This window comes from Aulonocara stuartgranti, assembly GCF_965226115.1.
Source record: "Aulonocara stuartgranti genome assembly, chromosome: 10".
Classification (NCBI taxonomy): domain Eukaryota; kingdom Metazoa; phylum Chordata; class Actinopteri; order Cichliformes; family Cichlidae; genus Aulonocara; species Aulonocara stuartgranti.
The window spans coordinates 30,902,914-30,924,631 of NC_138946.1; the positions used below are offsets into that span (position 1 = coordinate 30,902,914).

Genomic DNA, 21,718 nt, shown 5'->3' on the forward strand with positions numbered 1-21,718 from the left:
ATGTGCCTTTTATCACGTAACACTGTGCACGCTACGTTATTGTTTACATGAGATGAATTTCTACAATGGCGGATAGAGACAAAATATTGTTACTATTAATCTGACTATCTGCCGTTTTTACACGCTTACATATACACATGCAGTTATTGTCCCTCCATTTAGAAAGGCAGAGGCGTCACGGTGTAATTATTTTACGTGTAGTTTTTTTTTTCCTGTGTAATAATATTCAACATTGCTATCAATACATTTTTCAAAAAATGCCTCTCTGTGCAAAATGGGTTCAAAAGCATAAGCAACTGTGGGATACTGTTTGTCCATGATTTCGAAAGGGGGAACAAATTGTGGCAGGATCAGCCTGATAATATTTGTATCCCACTGTAACTTAACTGTATAAAGAGCTAAAATCTCCAAAATGTAGTAAGTCATTATAAGAAGTGTTTGTGAACTAAAAATCAAGAATGTGGGGTACTGTTTGTCCGTAATTTGCACAGCCCAGCGTGTGCTCCCGACGCAGGGGAAACTAATTCTGCCGGGGAGACCTACCTTGGCACTTGTCCAGGTGAAGCCAAAGGCAAGATATACTTCATCATATTTTTTAGTATTTGGCTTGGAAGGAAGATGGTTTGGAAACATATTTGGCGATGCTTCATCTTCTGCTTTGCGTTTGTGTGGGACTCCTGTCAAAAACCTGTCCATTATGCTAGCAGTGTCCAAGCCTTCTTTTTTTTATTATTCATACTGCCCCCCACTTTGGGAACCTCTGTGTTAGGCTATCCCCTCTGTAATTTAGCTAATTCCACGCATAGCCAGAAACCTAAACAGAACACACAATAAGAGGCTCTAATGTAAGCGTCCTGTTAACGTTGGTGGCATCAGTCACACAATGGACCTGAAACCAGCACAACAGAGCCAGCAGTGCATTTCTTACTTGGAAATTCCGATGCCACTTCATATTCAAAAAAGAGAGGGGTGGACAAAATCTGACAGTGCAATGCAAACTCTGCTTGTCAGCAACCAGGCTACTCTCAGCGTCAAAAGACTCCCCCTCCAACCCTAAATAAACATCTGGAAGTAAGTTTTAAAAAAAAACCCTCATGTTAGCCTACTGTAAATAGCTTGTTTTAGTTGTGGTAGCTACCTGGTTTATGTACCACTTCAGTATGTTTGATGTTACTATTGCTGTGTGATTTTAGCTAACATTGTTAGCTGCTGTCATGTGCAGTTCTGAAAGCAGTACCAAAATGATTAACAGTAGGGTGGACATTAAGGTTGGGCCATATGTAAAAATTTTCCAACCAACAATCGGCAGTTCGATAAATGAGGATAGGCGATAAATGACGATAGCTACTTTTTGGATTATTCATTTATTTATTTATTTGTTTAAGATGCATCAAATCACACAAAAGATGTCAGAGATTTTTTTTAATGTTCACTGGAAGAGACATTTTAATTTTTTACTTGTACAGGGGAAAAAGAAGCTAGTTTCTCTTTGTTTCCCTCCCAACCGTTGTGTTTTTAAAAAAAATAAAATTTAGATAAAATGTTTTTGTTTTCTTCTGAACATAGGCTGCTGCCTTTCTTTCTTCCTATTATGAGTTTGAGTAAATGAATCGCTGCATTTGGGCACACTCTGAGGAGGGTGCATTTGCTCATAGCTGAAGAGGGTGCCGTTAAAACAGCGCTATTATTTTTCCCATTGACTGTTCTCACTAATAATGCTAGCTTCAACTAGCATTATTACCAAATTTACTCATGGGCAAATAACTCTAGTAAAAACAATTTGCGAAAGCCTCAGCCTATCCTTGATAGTCGATATATTCGTCCATTCGCCCAACCTTAGTGGACAGTAGGTAAGGCTGCACTTTTGCAGTGATTTTGTATAGAAAACTATTTATGTATCAGTAATATGTTTTCTTTTCGTCTTTCTATTTTCCCAGAGGATGCATCCCAGGGTCATGCACAGTTTACTCAACGCAAACACATTGGATGATGAACAAAGTAGCAAAGACACAACCCCTCCCCTCTCAAATAAGCCATCCTTAGCACTCCAGCCATCACCCAAAAATGAATAAATTCTTGGTATTTGACTTTATAGTCAATGAAGTGCAGCCCTTTTCTACTCTTAAGAAGACCTTATTCTGTAAGATGGTTGAAGGACTAAGTGGGGGCAGAACTCCTGTGTGAAGAAAAATATTGATGACACACATTGAGAAAATCTTTCCAAAAATGAAGGAAGCAATAACTGAAATTCTTCCACATGCTCAAAATGTGTGCACAACAGCAGATATCTGGACTGCGCATCACAGATGTTTGGCATCGTGTGCCACTGGATGAAGTCAGACACATCTGATATCCTTGTGTTGGTGTTGTTCCCACATCATCACAATTAATGTTGTTCCAGGTTCAACATTGCAAGTGACCAATCACCTTCTCGTGACACCATAATTTTGCGACTTCGAAAAATACCTGCCTTAAAAAAACGTACTTGCGAGGAACCGCCTCTGTCTGCCGATCCAGCAATTTGAATTCCATTCAGGATACTTTTCTTTAATAAAAAGTAAGCATTATAGATAGTTTCCTTGCAATATTGAATTTATCGCTTGGCTTGTAGTGATGGGATTTCCGGCTCTTTTTAGAGAACCGGCTCTTTCGGTTCGGCTCACTGAAAAGAGCCGGCTCTTTCGGCTCCGAACCGGCTCTTCAGGTTGTTTTGTTGCTTTAATTAATTTATTATTACCTCCCTTTGTTGAAACCTAAAGCTGAATAGCTGCCTTAACTTTCTGCCAAGAAACAGATGAAAAGAAATTGTTTGGTCTCTGTCAAACAGGTGTTGTTTGTAATGTGTTTTATTCATTACTTTGGGTTGGTTACTGGTTTTTATACCACTTCTTCTGTGCCCGTTGTCTTTAATATTTTTACATTTTTGCTCCATAAAACAGTACTTGTCAGTTTTTGGACATGGAATATCAGCGGTTGAGGTCCCTTGGCTCATCAAAATGGAAGTAAAAGGTTTCAACATCCAGCCTTTTTATGATTGAATACAAAGTATTATAACAGAGTTATCAGTATGTGATTTTGCAAATACTTAATCGTGCTTTATTGTAATTAAGAGTATGACTAAGTATAAGTTTAATAGTAATGATGAATAAGAAAATATAGCCAGAGTAATGAAATGAGTCTAATTCCTAATTCCACATTTCTAGCGTTAACTGAACTTCCAAAAGAGAGCTACACTAGATCACTTAAATTACACAATTGAAAGCATATGTGTATTGTTTGTGTATTTATTTATTCATAAGACTTAATGGGACACCCGAACAAGCTAAAGTAATTGTTGTCAGAGACATTGAAGATCTTGAGAGATTTAAACAAAAGAAATAGAGTTCAGTGTAGAAAAGAATTGTGTTGCTGACTGTGATATGAACAATATCTGATAAGTGTGAGAAAAATAACTATGCATGTGAATGATTGATTACAGTGGTAGAATAAAAACACCAGAACAAATTGTGGCTTTTAAAACAGACTTAGAAAATTATGACTGGCAAAAAGTTTATGTGGAAGACACTAATGATGCATATAATACATTTTTAGATATATTTTAGTCAATCTATGACAGCCACTGTCCAATTAAAATGTTTTCTGAAAATTCTAAAAAGAAAAAACCATGGTTTACACAAGGTCTGGAAAGAGCCTGTAAAAGGAAAAATAGGTTATATATAAGATTTTTTTGACACAGAACAAAGGAAAACGAAGACAAATATAAGAAATATCGAAATAGATTAACATCTATTATGCGATATGAAAAGAAAAGATATTATGAACAGCTGCTTCAAAAACATAAAAATAATATTAAGGCTACCTGGAGTGTATTAAATAAGATAATAAAAAATCAAATTAATATATGTTCTCCAACACGTATTGTAAAAAGAGGTAATGTAGTGATTGAGAATATTGAGAGCATAGTTAATGAATTTAATGATTACTTTGTTAATGTACGTCCCAACTTGGCAAAAGAGATTTCTGTACCAGGAGGAAATGATGAAGTAGATTCTACTTCTTGTAAATGTAACTCAATGTTTCTTGGTGGAGTCTGTGAGAGTGACATTGTAGAACTGGTGAGTAAATTCAAGAGTAAAAAATCCATGGATTGTGACGATCTTGACATGTCGCTAATTAAAGAAGTTCTTCATAGTGTCCTTCAGCCATTAACATATATTTGTAACAAATCATTTCAAACTGGAATTTTTCCAGATAAAATGAAAATTGCCAAAGTGATCCCATTATATGATGAAAAACAGTTTGGAATATGTGTGTTCATTGATTTACGTAAAGCCTTTGATACGATAGATTATTCTTTACTTTTACGGAAGTGTGAAAGGTATGGTTTAAGAGGTGTTGTACAATTTTGGTTAAATAGTTACTTGAATAATAGGTGCCAATATGTGAGTATTAATAACATGAAATGTAAACTTAGACAAGTAACTTGTGGAGTTCCACAAGGATCTGTTTTGGGACCTAAGTTATTTTTACTTTATACAAATGATATTTGTACAGCCAGTGATACTTTAAAATATGCGATGTTTGCTGATGGTACAAACTTATTTTGCTCTGGAAAGGACATAGAGAAATTACTGAAAACAGAACTCATGATGTTAAATATATGGTTTGTATTTAATAAACTATCATTGAATGAAAGTAAAACAAAATTTATGTTATTTGGAGGTAGTGAAAGTAATATCAAAGTAAAACTGAATTTAAATAATGTTGAAATTTAAAGAGTATATGAGACATGATTTTTAGGAGTAATTATTGATGATAAACTCTGTTGGAAGCCCCACATAAAACATGTGAAACGGAAATTGTCCAAGTCTATTTCTATTCTTTATAAAACAAGAGATTCTTTGAATAAGAACTGCCTATATTTATTGTATACTTCCCTTTGTTTGCCTTAAATTACCTATTGTGTGGAAATTTGGGGGAACACATACAAAACATATTTGGATTCAATATTTAAATTGCAAAAAAAGAGCTATTAGAATAATAAATAAAGTTGGATATAGGGAGTCCACCAACCAGTTTTTTGTAGGATCATCTATTAGTGATGTGTCGGTCGCGAACGAAATGGCTCTTAGAGCCGGATACTTATCGCAAGCCGCTTCTTTTTGTTTTCATATTTTAATTTATATTTAATTGTGTTGTGGTTTGCAGTGTTTTGTGTTGTTTCACTTTAAATGTGTTTAAAAGGAAAAAGCTGAAAATTTAAATAGTTAAAAGTTGAAATGTAAATAGTTGGTTTTTGTATTGTATGATTTATTTATTATATTTTATGTGGAGTGAATAAATAAAAGTATATTTACGGTGATCCCTAGAGACAAAACACGTACAAACTTCAAAACACCTACAAACCCTGAAGCACATAAAAACTACAAAACACGTAAAAACTCAGAAGCACGTAAAAACTCCAAAACACAACAGAAGTGCTCCAGAATGCTAGGCCCAGTGTTGAGCTTTTGTTACCTAGAGGCTACACAAGCCAGCAAGTACCAAGGACCAGATTTGGTGTGTGGTAGTATGAATATATATAAGTGCTTGTGTAGAAATACACAAACAATACACATATGCTTTCAATTGTGTCATTTAAGTGATCTAGGTAGCTTTGTTTTGAAGTTCAGTTAACGCTAGAAATGTGCTTTTTGGAGTTTGTATGCGTTTTGTCTCTAGGGGCCACCGTATATATTTATGTATAAACATATATAAATAAAACCACATTTTTTTTACATTGGTAATTCCTTTTGTGCATAATTTCATATTATTGTTTTCTTGGCTAAGGATTTGATTATTCCTATGGGGGTAAGGGATAGGATAATTATAAGCCACAAGGCTTCAGCCTATTCCTTTTTCGGTTACTGTTTGATTGAGTACTTTTATGTAAAATTATAATCTGTTGTTGTTGTTGTTGTTGTTGTTGTTGTTGACCGAAAATAAATTTCATTTCATTTCAAATAATTAAAAAAAAAAATGTCCATTTACCTTTTACTACCACACACCAAATCCGGTTGTTGGTACTTCCTGGCTTGTGTAGCCACTAGGTAACAAAAGCTCAACACTGCGCTTAGCATCCTGGAGCACTTCTGTTGTGTTTTGTAGGTGTTTTGGAGTTTGTACGTGCTTTGACGTTTGTACGTGCTATGGTGTTTTTACGTGCTTCGAGGTTTGTACGTGATTTGAAGTTTGTACAAGCTTCGGGGTTTGTACGTGCTTTGTCTCTAGCGGCCACCGTAAATATACTTTTATTTATTCACTCCACATAAAATGTAATAAATAAATGATTTAATACAAAAAACCAACTATTTACATTTCAACTATTTAAATTATCAGCTTTTTCCTTTTAAACAAATTTAAAGTGAAACAACACAAAACACTGCAAACCACAACACAATTAAATATAAATTAAAATATGAAAACAAAAAGAAGACATATTCTCTGTCATATGGGCCTGCATGAATAAACTTTCTGAATCCTTTATCATCCACAACTGAAAATAGTTGTGGATGATTACTATACTTTTCTAATGTGACGTAGTTTGGCTTTACGACCCTAAAAAAGAAAGCACAAACACCAAAAGAGCAGACACGTGCACAAATATCATTTAAATGTTTTTGTTCACATGGTGTAACCTTGTATATGTTGCAGCAAATGCACAATTTCCAGCCACATTGTTATTTCAGTGATACGAGTAACCTGGATTTATATCAGGTGACATCAAAATCACAAAATTTAAACGTACCCCACTCAAACCTCTGAAAATATGAGCTGACATGTTCTCTGCTTGGATTCTGCGCTTGAGCTTGTCTTCTGTTATTTTCATTGTTTTCTTACCTCCCTACCTGTTTCCAACCTGTCTTCCCAATGTGATGTTTCTGCAATGTATGTATGGTCAGAAGGGGGTTAAATTTTCACTGCAGGTTTATGTGTAACATTGCATGTGACAAATAAAGGCTTGATTGATTGACTGATTGATTACTCCACATGAGCTGGCATTTACCTGATATTCTGAAGGAATCACAGTTTCTGTAAGGACATAAGAGCATAACTTTTGGATGTGTTACACTTCTTTTTCACAAGTGAATACAATCATTAATTTTCATTCCATTATTAATAAGTTATATAATGTCCCAGGCCCAACTTTTACATGATGGCCCAGGACAAATTTAGTTTGATTAGTACAACAAGGATGAACAAATAAACAATGTAAACATTTCAGAACAATAAAACACCAAAATACATCCAACGTTTGATCAGGGATCTGTCTTGTTCATTCAGCGTGGAATCTCAGGAAGCAGTTGTGATCGGGGGTGAAGCAGAGGTGCACATTGCATTTGCAGCACATTGCTTTTGGTGTACCATTGCACACTGGCACCCTGCATCGTCCCTTGTCCCCAGTCATAATCAGCCAGTGGGTTGTTTGATCCAGGCGGACATCTTGGACTGGAATGGGAGCTGTGCGTCCTTTCTTCCTCTTCTCCTCATATGCGCCAGCAATGGACTGGCTGGGACAACCTCTCTTCTTCTCCAGGCTCTTCCCACACATGCAGAGGCCCTCTGCAATGTATGATTTGAAGGTATAGAGCCTCATTTGGTCTTTCTGCTTCATGCCAGTGCCTTCACAGTCTGTTCGGTAGAGCAGCCAAGTGGTAATGGTGATCATGTCCAGGAAGTGGAACAACAGCCGGTGGTACCATTTCTTGGATCTAACAATGTGAGTGTGTAAACAGATTTGTGTCCCCACAACAATAAGTAATATACGTCCACACACAGACACACAATTACTTTACCAACTGACTGACCAACCATGTGACTATGATCATATAAATGCACACAAACACATCTCTACACACATATGCTAATGCATTACATTGCCTGAAAAAAAATTAACTGCACAGTGTTGCTTCAAGGCAATGAATGAAAATTAACAGTTTAAAAAGTAGAACAATCAAATATACTTCTTAACATATTTATGCACATGCAAGTAGAGCAAGGCGATATCACCAAAAATATTTATCACGATATATATTTGAAAATTTGCGATAACGATATAACTGACATAATCGATGCGAGACAAAATGCAACTCCACAACTTTACAAGCGTAAAAAAAACATCCATTTATTTTCACTTAAACAAGCAGCTGTTTTTTATGTGCATTAAAGCTATATAAAAATTTAACAGTGCAAATGCAAATTCCTTGCTGAAAGTTTAACCAAAAGGCATTTCCAGTAGAAATGGGCTGACATATCCTAAGCATAACCATGTACAATATCCACAGAAGTTAAAAAGAGGTGCTTTGCAACATTAAACTGCAGTGTGCCAAATAGTCAAATGCGTATTTTTCATACCATAAGGTGCACGGGATTATAAGGCACATTAAGCGACACAAAGCAGTCAGATAAGTCAAACTTTATTCAACTCATTCTTCTTACTTCCTCCACTTCTGTACCATTGATTCATTAATGCTGTATTCTATCACAGCTGCTCAATTCCCATTTTGTTGCAGTATATTAATGACTAACCTTCTATTGTGGATGGATTATCTCAGTTGTTCTCCTGACTGAAGTTTGGGCCGTTTACAGCATCCTGCCATGCGATTGCATTTGTCTCTAACCATCAGGAACCCTCATGTTGACTTTTATCGAGTGGAAAAGTGTTAGCGTTCATCCTCCAGCTTCACTGTTTATGTTATGCTAACATAGCTGTGTCGCTAGCGATGACGTAGCACATCATTATATACCACCTAGCCCAACTTCAGTAACCTTACAAAGGTCACTGCTGTTCAGTTTCCTGTCTTCATTTATGTTGGAAGTGATAGCAGAGCTGTACATTTGAATTTTTTCAGAAATCTCTGTCAGAACATGCTATTGGATTGTTAAGTGATGACGTGACGAATCCTACTTCCGGGCCTAAAGTAGTCTGCGTTTAATATGGCTTTTGTGTTGTTAACATGTTTAATGTTTTGTATTTTCTTCTATTTGATCTCAAAAAGCTCCTAAAACAGTCAGTGATCATTGTTGACCTCCCTCGGCTTTTATTACCGCTAATCATTTATTTAAGCTCAGTTTTTAAAACCTTACGATGTAACTACAGCCCAGCCCATGCAGCAGTATATGAATGACTAACCTCGTATTGTGGATGGATTATCTCAGTTGTTCTCCTGGCTGAAGTTTGGTCCTTTTACAGCATCCTGCCATGCGATTACATTTGTTCCTGACCACCGAGAACACTCACGTTAACTTTTATCGAGTGGAAAAAAAGTTAGCTTGTTTATATTATGCTAACATAGCTGTGTCACTAGTGGTCACGTAGCACATCATTATATACCAGCTAGCCCAACTTCAGTAACCCTACAAACGTCACTGCTGTTTAGCTTTCTGTCTTAATTTATGTTGGAAGTGATAGCAGAGCTGTACGTTTTCATTTGTTTCCAAAACCCCGCAGTCAGGACATGCTATATTGTTTTTAGATAGAAGCTAGCGAGCTAACTTCCTGCTAACTTCTAACTCCGTTAAATGTCATAAATTCCATTTTCATGGATGCCTGGATGTTAAACTCAATTGTTACACCTGGTAGAGCAGAACGCTGATCATTTTATTAAAGATGAAAGATTTTAGACAGTTTTTCAACTCTCAGTAATGCCATAGTGATCGTTTGATATATGGACCTGCAGCGGAGTTTAGGCTCAGACACGGATAGTAACGTCAGACTGAACAACCGGATATCATGCTTGGGTAGCTAGCGAAACTAGCGAGCTAACTTCCTGCTAACTTTAACTCCGTTAAATGTAATAAATTCTGTTTTCATGGATGGATGTTAAACTTAATTGTTACACCTGGTAAAGCAGCAATGCTGATCGTTTTATTAAAGATGAAAGAATTTAGACAGTTTTTAACTCTCAGTGATGCTGCAGTGTTCATTTGACTTTGGGACCTGGAGAGAACGGAGTTTAGGACCCAGATTTACGAGCACGTTAGTCCGACAAATACGGCAATAACGACGGCCGCTTGCATGTTCTACAAAAAAAAAAAAGTGCTTTGGTGGGTATCTGACAGACAAACACCAAACCAGTTCCACATCACTGAAGTGGCACCATTTTCACAAACCAATTCTGGTTCATCCGTTTCACTCAACGATCCGCTTTCTCCCTTCTCATTCTCTGTTACCGCCATGCGCGTATGAAAACAAAGGCACTGCGCATGCGCGTTTTACCCATATATTATTGCGATATTTCATTTACTTATCGTTGCCTAACATTGCACCTCTATTACCGTGAACGGTATAATATGGCCCGGCCCTACATGCAAGTACACTCAACAAAAATATAAACGCAACACCTTTGTTACTGCTCCCATTCCCCATGGGATGGACGTAGAGACCTAAAATTCATTCCAGATACACAATATAACCATTCCTCCCAAACAGTGGTCACAAATCAGTCCAAATGTGTGGTAGTGGGCACATCTGCTATACTGAGATAATCCATCCCACCTCACAGGTGTGCCACATCAGGATGCTGATCTGACATCATGAGTAGTGCACAGGTGTACCTCAGACTGCCCACAACAAAAGGCCACCCTGGAATGTGCAGTTTTGTCTCACAGCAAAATGCCACAGATGCCACAAGCAATGAGGGAGCGTGCAATTGGCATGCTGACAGCAGGAATGTCAACCAGATCTGTCGCCCGTGCATTGAATGTTCATTTCTCAACCATAAGCCGTCTCCACAGGCGTTTCAGAGAATATGGCAGCACATCCAACCGGCCTCACAACCGCAGACCTCGTGTAACCACACCAGCCCAGGACCTCCACATCCAGCAGGTTCACCTCCAAGATCGTCTGAGACCAGCCACCCAGACAGCTGCTGGAACAATTGGTTTGCACAACCAAACAATTTCTGCACAAACTGTCAGAAACCGTCTCAGGGACGCTCAACTGCATGCCCGTCGTCCTCATCGGGGTCTTGACCTGACTCCAGCTCATCGCCGTAACAGACTTGTGTGGGCAAATGCTCACATTCGATGGCGTCTGGCACGTTGGAGAGGTGTGCGCTTCACGGATGAATCATGGTTCACATTTTTCAGGGCAGATGGCAGCTGAGAATGTCCCAGTTCTTGCATGGCCAGCATACTCACCGGACATGTCACCCATTGAGCATGTTCGGGATGTGCTTGACCGGCGTATACGACAGCGTGTACCAGTTCCCACGAATATCCAACAACCTCGCACAGCCGTTGAAGTGGAGTGGACCAACATTCCACAGGCCACAATTGACAATCTGATAGACTCCATGCGACGATGTGTTACACTGCATGAGGCAAATGGTGGTCACACCAGATACTGACCGGTTCTGGGTCCCCAGACCCCCAATAGCGCAAAAAACTGCACATTCCAGGGTGGCCTTTTGTTGTGGGCAGTCTGAGGTACACCTGTGCACTACTCATGATGTCAGATCAGCATCCTGATGTGGCACACCTGTGAGGTGGGATGGATTATCTTTTTTTTGTTTTTTGTTTTTTTTTTTTGCCTGTCCCGTTTGGCTCTTTTGCCATCAGAATTGTTGTCTAAAGGCAAAGAAAGATGCCCAACGGATTTACTTTACCAAATTGACCATCCCAGCCTTGCCGTAATGGTCCATTTGATTCACCTTTTATTCTTTATTTTATTTTCACTAACTGAATACGGGACAGACTTGACTGGGGGAAAGAAGGGGAGAAAGAAAGAGGGAAAGAGAAACAGCTGAGAAGAGGGACGGGGGAGAAGGGCAAAAAAACAAAAACCAACAGAATGAGCAGAAAAGAAAAAAAAAAGAAATAAAAAATGCATATATCAATCACCTGGATCACCTGCTGAGAAAGAAAAAACGAAAACAAGCAGAAGAGAACAAGAGTAATAGAATAAACAACATCACAATGATATATGGGAATATGACAGTAAATACTAAATATTAAACATTATTGTGCAGCACATAAGATCAACAGAACACAGTGTGCTTTGAGGTAGGAGCCAAAAAGGGTGTAGTTTGTGGGTGTGATCACCCGTGTGTACACCTGTGAGCATGGACGCGCTTGTTTTTTTAAAAGGTTCCTTCATGTAATGATCTGCTAGAGGGTGTGGGGGGGCCACAGCCCCGTCCTCCAGGGCATGAAGCAGGTATGGAGGAGATCAAAACTCCAGACATCCAGAGGCCCCCAGAACACAAGAGACCAAGGAAGACCAACAGAGGGGCAGCCGCACCACTGTCCCAGAAAGAGCTGAGGAGAGTCCCAGATGAGGGCTCACTCAGCAGCCGCGGAGCAGAAGCCAGGGGGAGTTGCAGTGACGCGCCCGTGAGCTCCGCCGGCAGCCAGCCGTGCCTGAGTGACCGAGCCCCAGGCCGAGAGGCCGGGGGCACCCCACCTCCGAAGTGGCCCGAGCGAGCCCCAGGCTCCAGGCCCCGATAAGCGGCCGCCAAGGAGTGAGCCGGTGTGTACCTGTGTAACGACGCCAGGGGTGGGGTGTACACCCTGATGGTACTTTGGATTCCGTGTATCGTGCCCACCCCCAAGATCCTATATGTATGTGTAATGAGAGTGTGAGTAATGTGAATGTCTAAGTTGTGGGATAAAATTGAGGCAGAGGCAGCCAGAAGGGGACAGAGGGGGGGGGGGGGGGGGTAGCCTCCTCTGCACCCTGGTGACATACCCCTACTCCAAGGTCCTGCATGTGTGGGTGGTTGTGGTGGAGCGGGAAGAGGGAGGCAGCTGGAGATGGGGAGGGAAGGAAGGGAGGGGCAGGGTAGGCACCCCCATACTCCGCGACCCGCCAGGGAAAGGGGGCCCAGGCCCATCCAGACCGGGGCCCAGTGCAGCAGCGCCTCCCGGCCCCACAGAGCCCGGGACAGTCCACCCAACCCCACCACAGAGAAAACTGCACCCACCCCACCATCCACTCATCTTCCAGACTACATAAGACAATAAACACCCAGGCTGAGATCTTCCTCCACCTCTCCTGTATCTCCCCCTCCTGCAGAGGGAGCTCCCGAGGAGAGGAAAGCTCCTGCAAGATGTGACAATCTCCCCCACCAGTTGAAGAGCCCCCCAGGTGGCTCGATGCACCAGCGGCACCCTGCTCCAGGGGTGGGCCCCCATGCACCCACCCGCCCACAACCCCGGCAACACACCAACCAGGACCCAAGCCCCCGAGGCCCGGCCCGGGCCCCAGCCCAGAGACGGAGCGCCCATCCCGGACCCACCCAGGGGCAGCCAGGCTACCAGGTCAGTAACCCACGTCCGTCAGCACAGACCCTCCCCTAGCCCCGCTGCACGCAGCCGCGAGGAAACAGTCACCTGAGAGCCAACAGAGCCCCTAACCGGACATGACCGCTACCCCGGGTTGAGCCCCCCAAGGAAGATGCCTCCGGGGAACCCCCCGACGCCCTAAGCCTGTCCCTACCCCCACACCAATCACAACAGTGAAGGCGGGACCAAACTATGACCCCCCACCCCCACTAGGTGATGGAGCTGATCAAAGGAGCCCAGAGCAATTGATCTGATGTGGTGGCAGAGGCTGTATCAAGACTAATGTAATCTAATAGATAATTCTAACCAATATAGAAATTAAGATTATTTTTATTTTTCCAGTTCATGAGGACAGTTTTCTTGGCTATGCATAGGGCAGTGAAAACCATATGGGCTATATTCTTTTCTGAAGTGACATTATCTAAGCTGCCCAACAAACACACTAAGGGGGAAGTTGGAATGTTACATTTCAGACACTTCGATAAGTCTTCACATATCTCGCGCCAAAACTTCTGAACTGGTGGACAGAACCAAAGAGCGTGGATATAATTGTCCGGTGAATTGGTTTGGCAGTGTGAGCAGTTGTTGGTAGACGTAAAGCCCATCTTGAACATCCGATGACCTGTATAGTGCACTCTATGTAATATTTTGTATTGAATTAATTGAAGACTGGGATTTCTAATTAGATGAAAGGTTTTTAAGCAAATCTGAGACCAGAAGTTTAGGTCTAAGTTAACTGATAAATCCGCTTCCCATTTTGCAATAGGAAGTGATATTGATTCATCTGTTTTGGAAAGCATTCTGTATATTTTGGATAGTAATTTGGGGGTTTTAAGAGTAAGAAATTGAACCACACTTGGTGGTGTTTGTAGTTCAACTTGACCCGGTTTAAATTTCTTTTTTACTATGGATTTAATTTGTTGATATTCTAAAAATCTTTTCTTGTTGATTCCATATTGTGTAACTAGTCCGTCAAATGAGATAAATTCTGTTCCTTCTAGTATATGTTCTAAATATTTGATTCCTTTACCACTCCAATCTGAAAAGTTTATCATATTATTGTTTTGTAATATGTCAGGGTTGTTCCAGATAGGTGTACGTTTGCATGGGATTAATGAAGACGCCGTCAATTTTAGAAACTCCCACCATGCTGTCAGAGAAGAGCTGATGTTGATGCTTTTAAAGCATTCATGTCGTTGGATGTTTGAGCTGATAAATGGTAAGTGCTTGTTCTACATCTAGCCAAGGTTCATCTAAGAGGGTATGTTTTAGCCATCCTGAGATAAACTGAAGCCTGTTGGCTAAGAAGTAGTGCTGAAAGTTAGGCAGTTCTAGTCCTCCTTTATCCTTGGTCTTTTGTAGTGTTTTTAAGCTTATACGTGGGGGTTTATTTTTCCAAAGGAATTTGGACATACATGAATCTAGAGATCTGAACCAATCTTGTGGCGGTTTAGTTGGGATCATTGAGAATAAATAATTTATTTTTGGTAAGACCATCATTTTTATAGCGGCAACCCTTCCCATGAGTGATATGGGTAGACATTTCCATCTAGCCAGATCATCTTCTACCTTCTTTAAAAGTGGGATATGGTTTAATTTAGTTAGATCTGCAAGCTTGGGAGAAACATTAATACCTAAATATTTTATATTTCCCGATTGCAGTGGTGTAGAAGAGGAATTATGGAGGGAGCAATTAATCGGTAGAACTGTAGATTTTGACCAGTTAATTGAGTAATCTGATATTCTTGCAAAAGAGTTTATCAATTCAATCACCCCAGAGATATTGGTTTGTGAATTTTGGAGAAAGAGTAACACATCATCCGCATAAAGGCTGATTTTATGTTCCACGTTCTTGCATTTTATGCCCTTAATTACTGAATTCTGTCTAATTGCTGCTGCTAGTGGTTCAATAAAAATTGCAAACAGTGAAGGGGAGAGTGGGCATCCCTGCCTGGTGCCCCTCAAGAGACAGAAGCTGGAGGATGTCTGGTCATTTGTTCTAACACAAGCTGTTGGGGAATTATATAATATTTTTAACCAGTTTATGAAAGAGGATCCAAAACCAAATTTGTGTAAAGTTGCAAATAGAAATTTCCAGTTAACTCTGTCAAATGCTTTTTCTGCGTCTAAAGAGAATATTGTAGTTTCTAGGTTTTTACTGTATGAGTAGTCTATCAAATTAAGTAATCTACGTGTATTTGTTGATGAGTGCCTACCTTTTATGAAACCAGTTTGGTCAGGATGAATTAAGAGGGGGGTTATTTTCTCCAGTCTCTTTGAGAGAGCTTTGCAGATTATTTTAAGGTCTACATTTATAAGGGATATTGGACGATAGCTTGAGGGATATACAGGGTCTTTGCCTGGTTTTAGCAGGAGATTAATGTTTGCAGAATTCATATTTGATGGAAGTCTGCCCTTTTCTTTAATTTCCAACAACGTTCTGTAGAAAACTGGTGCTAGAATCGACCAGAATTCTTTGTAGAATTCTGCAGGAAAGCTGTCTGGACCTGGAGCCGTATTATTGGGCATACTTATCAGGGCTTCCTGGAGTTCACCTGGTGTCAGTGGTGAATCCAGTGCCATTGCTTGAGTGTCTAATAATTTTGGAAGAGTTATGTTGTCCAAAAACTGATCAATTTCTTTTTTAGATGGGTTTATTTGTGGTGAATACAACGTTTTATAGAAATCCCTGAAAATGTTTTTTATTTGTATTGGATCATATATTGTGTTCTCAGATGAATCTTGAACAGCACATATAGTTGTTTTTTCTTTATTTATTTTTAGCTGGTTTGCTAGAAATTGACCAGATTTATTACCATGTTCATAATTTTGTAGGCGTAGTCTTTGTACTAAGAATTTTGTTTTTTTTTATCAATTATCTCATTTAATTCTAGTTTAGTTTTACGTATTTTGTTCAATGTTTCCTGATCTTGGTGGGACGCGTAGGCTTCTTCTAGTGATTTGATTTTTTTTTCTAATTCCTGAATATTTTTGTTTTCTTTTTATGTGATGAGAAAGAAATTATTTTACCTCTCATCACAGCTTTCCCTGCTTCCCATAGAACAGAAGCTGATGTTTCGGGAGTGTCATTATAGTCCAAATATGAAGTCCACTCTTTTTTTAAATATTTAATAAAGTCTTCATCTTTAAGTAGTGATATATTAAATCTCCAGTTTTTTCTTGGCGTAGTATTATTCTTGTGCATTAGTGTTAAAGATACAGGACCATGATCGCTGACAGCTATAGGATGAATCTCAGTGTCTGAAATGTCGCTCAGCAGTGAGCTGCTGACCAAAAAATAATCCAGACGAGAGTAGGAGTGATGGACATGTGAGAAAAAAGTATATTCCTTACTGGTGGGGTGAAGGGAGCGCCATGCATCGCAAAGACCAAAGTCGCTAATATACTGTTTGATTATATTTATGGACTGCCAATTACGCTGAGTTCCCGCTGTAATTAGCCTATCCATGTCTTCATTTAGTCCAAGGTTGAGGTCGCCTCCAAGAACAAGTGTGCCATCTAAGTGTTCAGAGAGTGCACTGAAAAAACCGTGAAAGAATGAGGGATCATCAACATTTGGACCATATACACTTGCAATACATAGCTTTTTATCAAGTATAGATAGTTTAATGATTAAGAATCTGCCCTCTGGATCTATAACTGTATCGAGTACTGTGAAATTAATATTTTTATGTATTAAAATTGCTACTCCCCTTTGTCTAGAATTATAACAAGCTGAGAACACATTAGGAAACTCAGGTGTTTTAAGTTCATTCGAACCTCTAAGAGGTCTGTGGGTCTCTTGTAAAAGGACAAGATCTGCCTGTAGTTTTTTGAGTTAGTTAAATATTTTTAACCTCTTTACTCTGGAGCCAGCTCCATTTATATTCCATGTAATGAACCTCAGTGTACCCATAGATGTTTGTGTATAACTAGGGATGTATGCTGTGTGCGTCGCTTAGACAGGTGGAGAGAATACGTCACTTGTTCATAAAAAGAGAAGGAGAGAGAGAAAAAATGTGTGGCGAGATGCTCCCTGAGTCTGACTTTGTGTATGCATAGTTACTAATATGAGTAGGCTTGGCTTAAGTGTGTGTGTATCTTATATGACTGTGTGCGCTGTCTGACTGATGTAAATGTGCTGCCGTTGAGCGCATGGTGCGTATGTGTCGAAATAAAGGATGTTTGTGGATGAGTGTCGAAGCAGGTGATCGAGGCAGTGAAAGGAATAAAGAAAGAAACCAAGGACAGGGGTGAGCAGCATAAAACCAAGAGGGGGAAAAGAGAGGGAAAAAAAACGAGAAAAAAACAAACAAAAACAAAACGTAAACATTCCAATTAAATCACTGACGGAGAGTGACGGTGTTAATTCTGCTATGAAATCACACTTTAAGATGCGATTTGATACTGGTAAGTTAAACAGATGTTAATGCAAGTTAGTGTGAGTGGATAGGGAAGGGTGCAGCTGGTTCTTATCTGGTGTGAGGTTAATACAGCCACGGAGTGATGTCGGGGTCGCGGTGGAGCTGTCCGTCCACGTACAGCCGGTCCACAGCGATGACAGCGCGGTAGCCCTTCTGGATGAAGCCGCGTCGGATTGGGAAGAGGACCCTGCATCGTTCCAAGATCTCTTTGGGGAACTGGTCGTTCACGCTGAAGTCCGTTCCTTTTAATTCCCTGCCGCGGCTTTTCACATGTTGCTTTTGTTTGAAGTGGCCGAATTTGGCCACGATAGGACGTGGTCTCCCGGCCGTAGCCCGAATGGGGCCGAGGCGATGTACCCGATCGAAGACGATGTTCTTCACAGTGTCCTCCGGCAGCTTCAGGTGGGTTTTGATGAAGCTTTTTACCGTGGTCTCCGCGTCCTCTCCAGCGGCTTCTGGAATACCAGAAAATACCAGATAATCACGCATGCTACGAGCTTGTAGATCGATAACTGTTTCTTTTATTTTTTTATTTTCTCTATTGAGCTGGGTAACATTATCTGTGAGACATTTCACCGACTCCCTTAGCGTGGCATTTTCAGCAGCAAGCGTTTCCACCTGCTGCTGGCTGTACTCCAGGGATTCTCGCAAGCATTTAAATTCTCGGTGAAGAATCTCCACCAAGGACAGCCTTGCGTCAAAACTGGACAATCGCTTGTCGATTGACTCCAGTATGTCAGCAATATCTTTGCCGGCTGGCGATGTTGAGCCGGGGGAATCTGCCGGGCGTTGTCTTTTCGACGACGGCGTCTCAGGTTTGGCCGGGGAAGCTGCACACTGGGTCTTCTTCATCACGAGATCCTGAAAGCACTGATCAATATAATCTTGGAGAGTCTCTAAACTCTCCTCGTTGTTCTCCAGGGTGTTGGAGATTATTTAGACAAATAGTGTTAGTTATAAGACAATTGATAAGTGTATTTGGTAATACTGAAGTTTAAATGAATTTGTTCAAATCTAAACTACCATTTGCTTTAATTTTCCGCCAAAATCTCTGACGTCAGTTAAAACATGAGTTGCTTACCTTGTCCGTCACTTACCTCTACCGCCTCCCACTTCGAAAGCCTGGATGGATTATCTCAATATAGCAGATGTGCCCACTACCACACATTTGGACTGATTTGTGACCACTGTTTGGGAGGGATGGTTATATTGTGTATCTGGAATGAATTTTAGGTCTCTACGTCCATCCCATGGGGAATCGGAGCAGTAACAAAGGTGTTGCGTTTATATTTTTGTTGAGTGTATTTGTTATATACATTTATTTCACTATAAACGTGTAAAATAGTGATCTTTATCTTACCTCCTAATGGAGATGTCTCTCATGTAGTGCAGCTTGCAGAAAGAGGTTCCCCCCCCCAAATGAAACTCACACCACCTTCAACTCATCCTTTTATTGGACAGAGATGTGCCTGGTAGCATTAGTTGACAAAAAAAAGTTGGGGTTTTTTGAAGGAACAGTGTGAGGCATGAAAATGTGGTTTGTTGGCTCAGGACAACGCTATGCAGTAGAGGGATAAATTACTGTTAATCTCCATAGACTCAAGAATTCAAGTCAATTTCCACAGCTATGGGCCAGTTAATTATGTGTACAGCTGATATTTTTATTCATAGATTCAGCACACAACCATTAGGCTAGGCTATTTAGATCGATTTCTCTTTACTTATGTTTGTAAAATGATCAGGGAAGCTACTGTGATTTTGCCTGACAACATTTTTATGACAGCTAAATTTACTTGTACTTTCATAATAGATCATAATACATTGACACTCAATTTTCTGTCTAGCGCAGCAGTCCCCAACTCCCGGGCCACGGACCAAAGTCGTTTGGTACGGGGGGGTGCAAGAGTTGATGCTCGGACGTGAACTTTATGGTTTTCAGGGGGGTTTTTTGTTGGGTTTTTTTCACGTTTTTATTGTTAACTCTATTTCCCTGGGTTGGGGACTGTCATGGTCTGGGTGGTTTTCCACAGCATCGGCTCCTCCCCACTGGGTGGAGTCTTTGTTGTTCCTCACCTGATGGCAATCATACCAGCAGTATTTATGACCTGTACACTCAACTGGTCTTCGCCAGATTATCTGACAACTTTAGTCAGTTCTCGGCCTCACGTCTGTTCCTTGATGACTCATCGTGTATATTAACCTTATTTCCTCTGTTTTCTCGTCAGCCTCTGAAACCCACCTACCAAGCTCTCCTGGATACAAGTTTGCAGCCGCCGGTAATCTCTCCCCTTTTTGGAACTGCCAGTCTCTCCTGCCTGCCTCCCTGCATTGCACGCAGCACCCACCTGGACCTCTCCTGCCTCCCCCCTCCACGCAACCCCCACCTGCAAGCTTGTAAGACAGCTCAGTGTATTATTCTCAGATTCACTTGCAGCTCTCTGTGGGATTCCCCTGACTGCTCTCTCTTCTGTTTCAGTGCCCTGGCCAGCCACAGTTTCCCCTGCCCAGTCCCTGCACCCAGTTATCCCTGCCATCTAGTCATAGTCACAGTATTTTCTCTCGCCTCAGACGTCTAGTTTATGTTCCTTAATTCTAGTCTGAAATTTCTGTTAGCCTCTGAGCATTGTAAATAAAGACTCTTTTCGTTACACCGCACCTCTGGCCTCCGGGTTTGAAACTGCACTTGAGTCCATCCCATTTCCACGGGCCACTGTGCCATGACAGGGGACCACTGGTCTAGAGAACACTGGTTAGCCAATGCTGTCGTCAAGTAGCCTATCACTAGCAAACAAACAGCAAGCCAAGCGATGAATTCAATGTTGCAAGAAAAATATGTATAATGCTTACTGTTTATTAAAGAAAAGTATCCTGAAAGGAATTCAAATTGGTGGATCGGCAGACAGAGGCGGTTTCTCGCAAGTGATGTCACAAGAAGGTGATTGGTCACTTGCAATGTTGAACCTGGAACAACATTAATTATGATGATGGGAACAACACCAACACGAGGATATCAGATCGTGCTAGTATCGCTGTAGGTCTGCTGTACTGGCATGTAAGAGGATAAGAGGCCGTCACACCTATTGTGGTATCGTAAGGAATTACTTGTTTATATATATATATATATATATATATATATATATATATATATATATATATATATATATATATATATATATATATATGTGTGTGTGTTTCGGGAAAATTATATAGGAGTGCAAAGGCAAAATGTGCAGAGATGTGCTGTACCTTCAGTGACTGGGTAGCGCTCAGAGTACAATGCAATCAAGAAGCTAGTGAGTCTACCTTAAAGTCAGCTCAATGAAATCTGTGAACAACTGAAGGTGGCAAAACTGCACCCTGAGGAGACACTGTTTCTCAAAGATTATACAGCCATTCTCAGACCACTTGCCTACTCAGTCAACCTGGTCCAGGAAGGAAAGAACTGTTATTTTGGATATGTGATTCCCAACCTTCTCAGTCTGAAAGCCAAGTGATCTGAAAAGTTGACAGTGCAAAGTGCAATTTTCAACTCACATCCTCTCAGCAATCATCAAAGCAATTGACACTCAATTTGCAGCCTGGCCTCTCGTGAGGCAAGGATGGCAGCATCCACAATCCCAAAATTTCAACTTTGGTGGCTTGCTGATGATGAAAGAGAATCCATGAGAAGAACAATGATCCAAAGGCTCGTCTCCTCAACACAGAACCTTCTAATAATACCAGCACCACTGGACATGCCTCAGTGGGAAATGAGCCAGAAGATAATGATGACAACTTCTTCAGTTTTCAGAGTCCACAGGTGATCTGTTCCACAGCGGAGGATGGAGGTACAGAGGTATCTTCAAGATTCAGATAAGACATTGCCTCATTAAAGGCATATCCAGTGATCAGAGCCCTCTTCTTGAAATACAATACGACTCTGCTGTCAAGTGCTCCTGTCAAACATCTCTTTAGCCATGGAGGACTTG

At 40.6% G+C, this 21,718-nt stretch overlaps 1 protein-coding gene across 1 annotated transcript; it reads left to right on the forward strand.

Moving 5' to 3' along the window:
• Window positions 1-6: 6 nt before the first annotated feature.
• LOC309715811 (uncharacterized protein) lies at window positions 7-20,306 on the forward strand. The gene is made up of 4 exons (XM_082549257.1): window positions 7-1,071; window positions 1,938-7,622; window positions 19,976-20,144; window positions 20,227-20,306. The coding sequence occupies exons 2-4, from the start codon at window positions 7,494-7,496 to the stop codon at window positions 20,286-20,288; spliced, it is 360 nt and encodes a 119-aa protein (XP_082405383.1). The 5' UTR covers window positions 7-1,071; window positions 1,938-7,493; the 3' UTR covers window positions 20,289-20,306.
• Window positions 20,307-21,718: the final 1,412 nt, after the last annotated feature.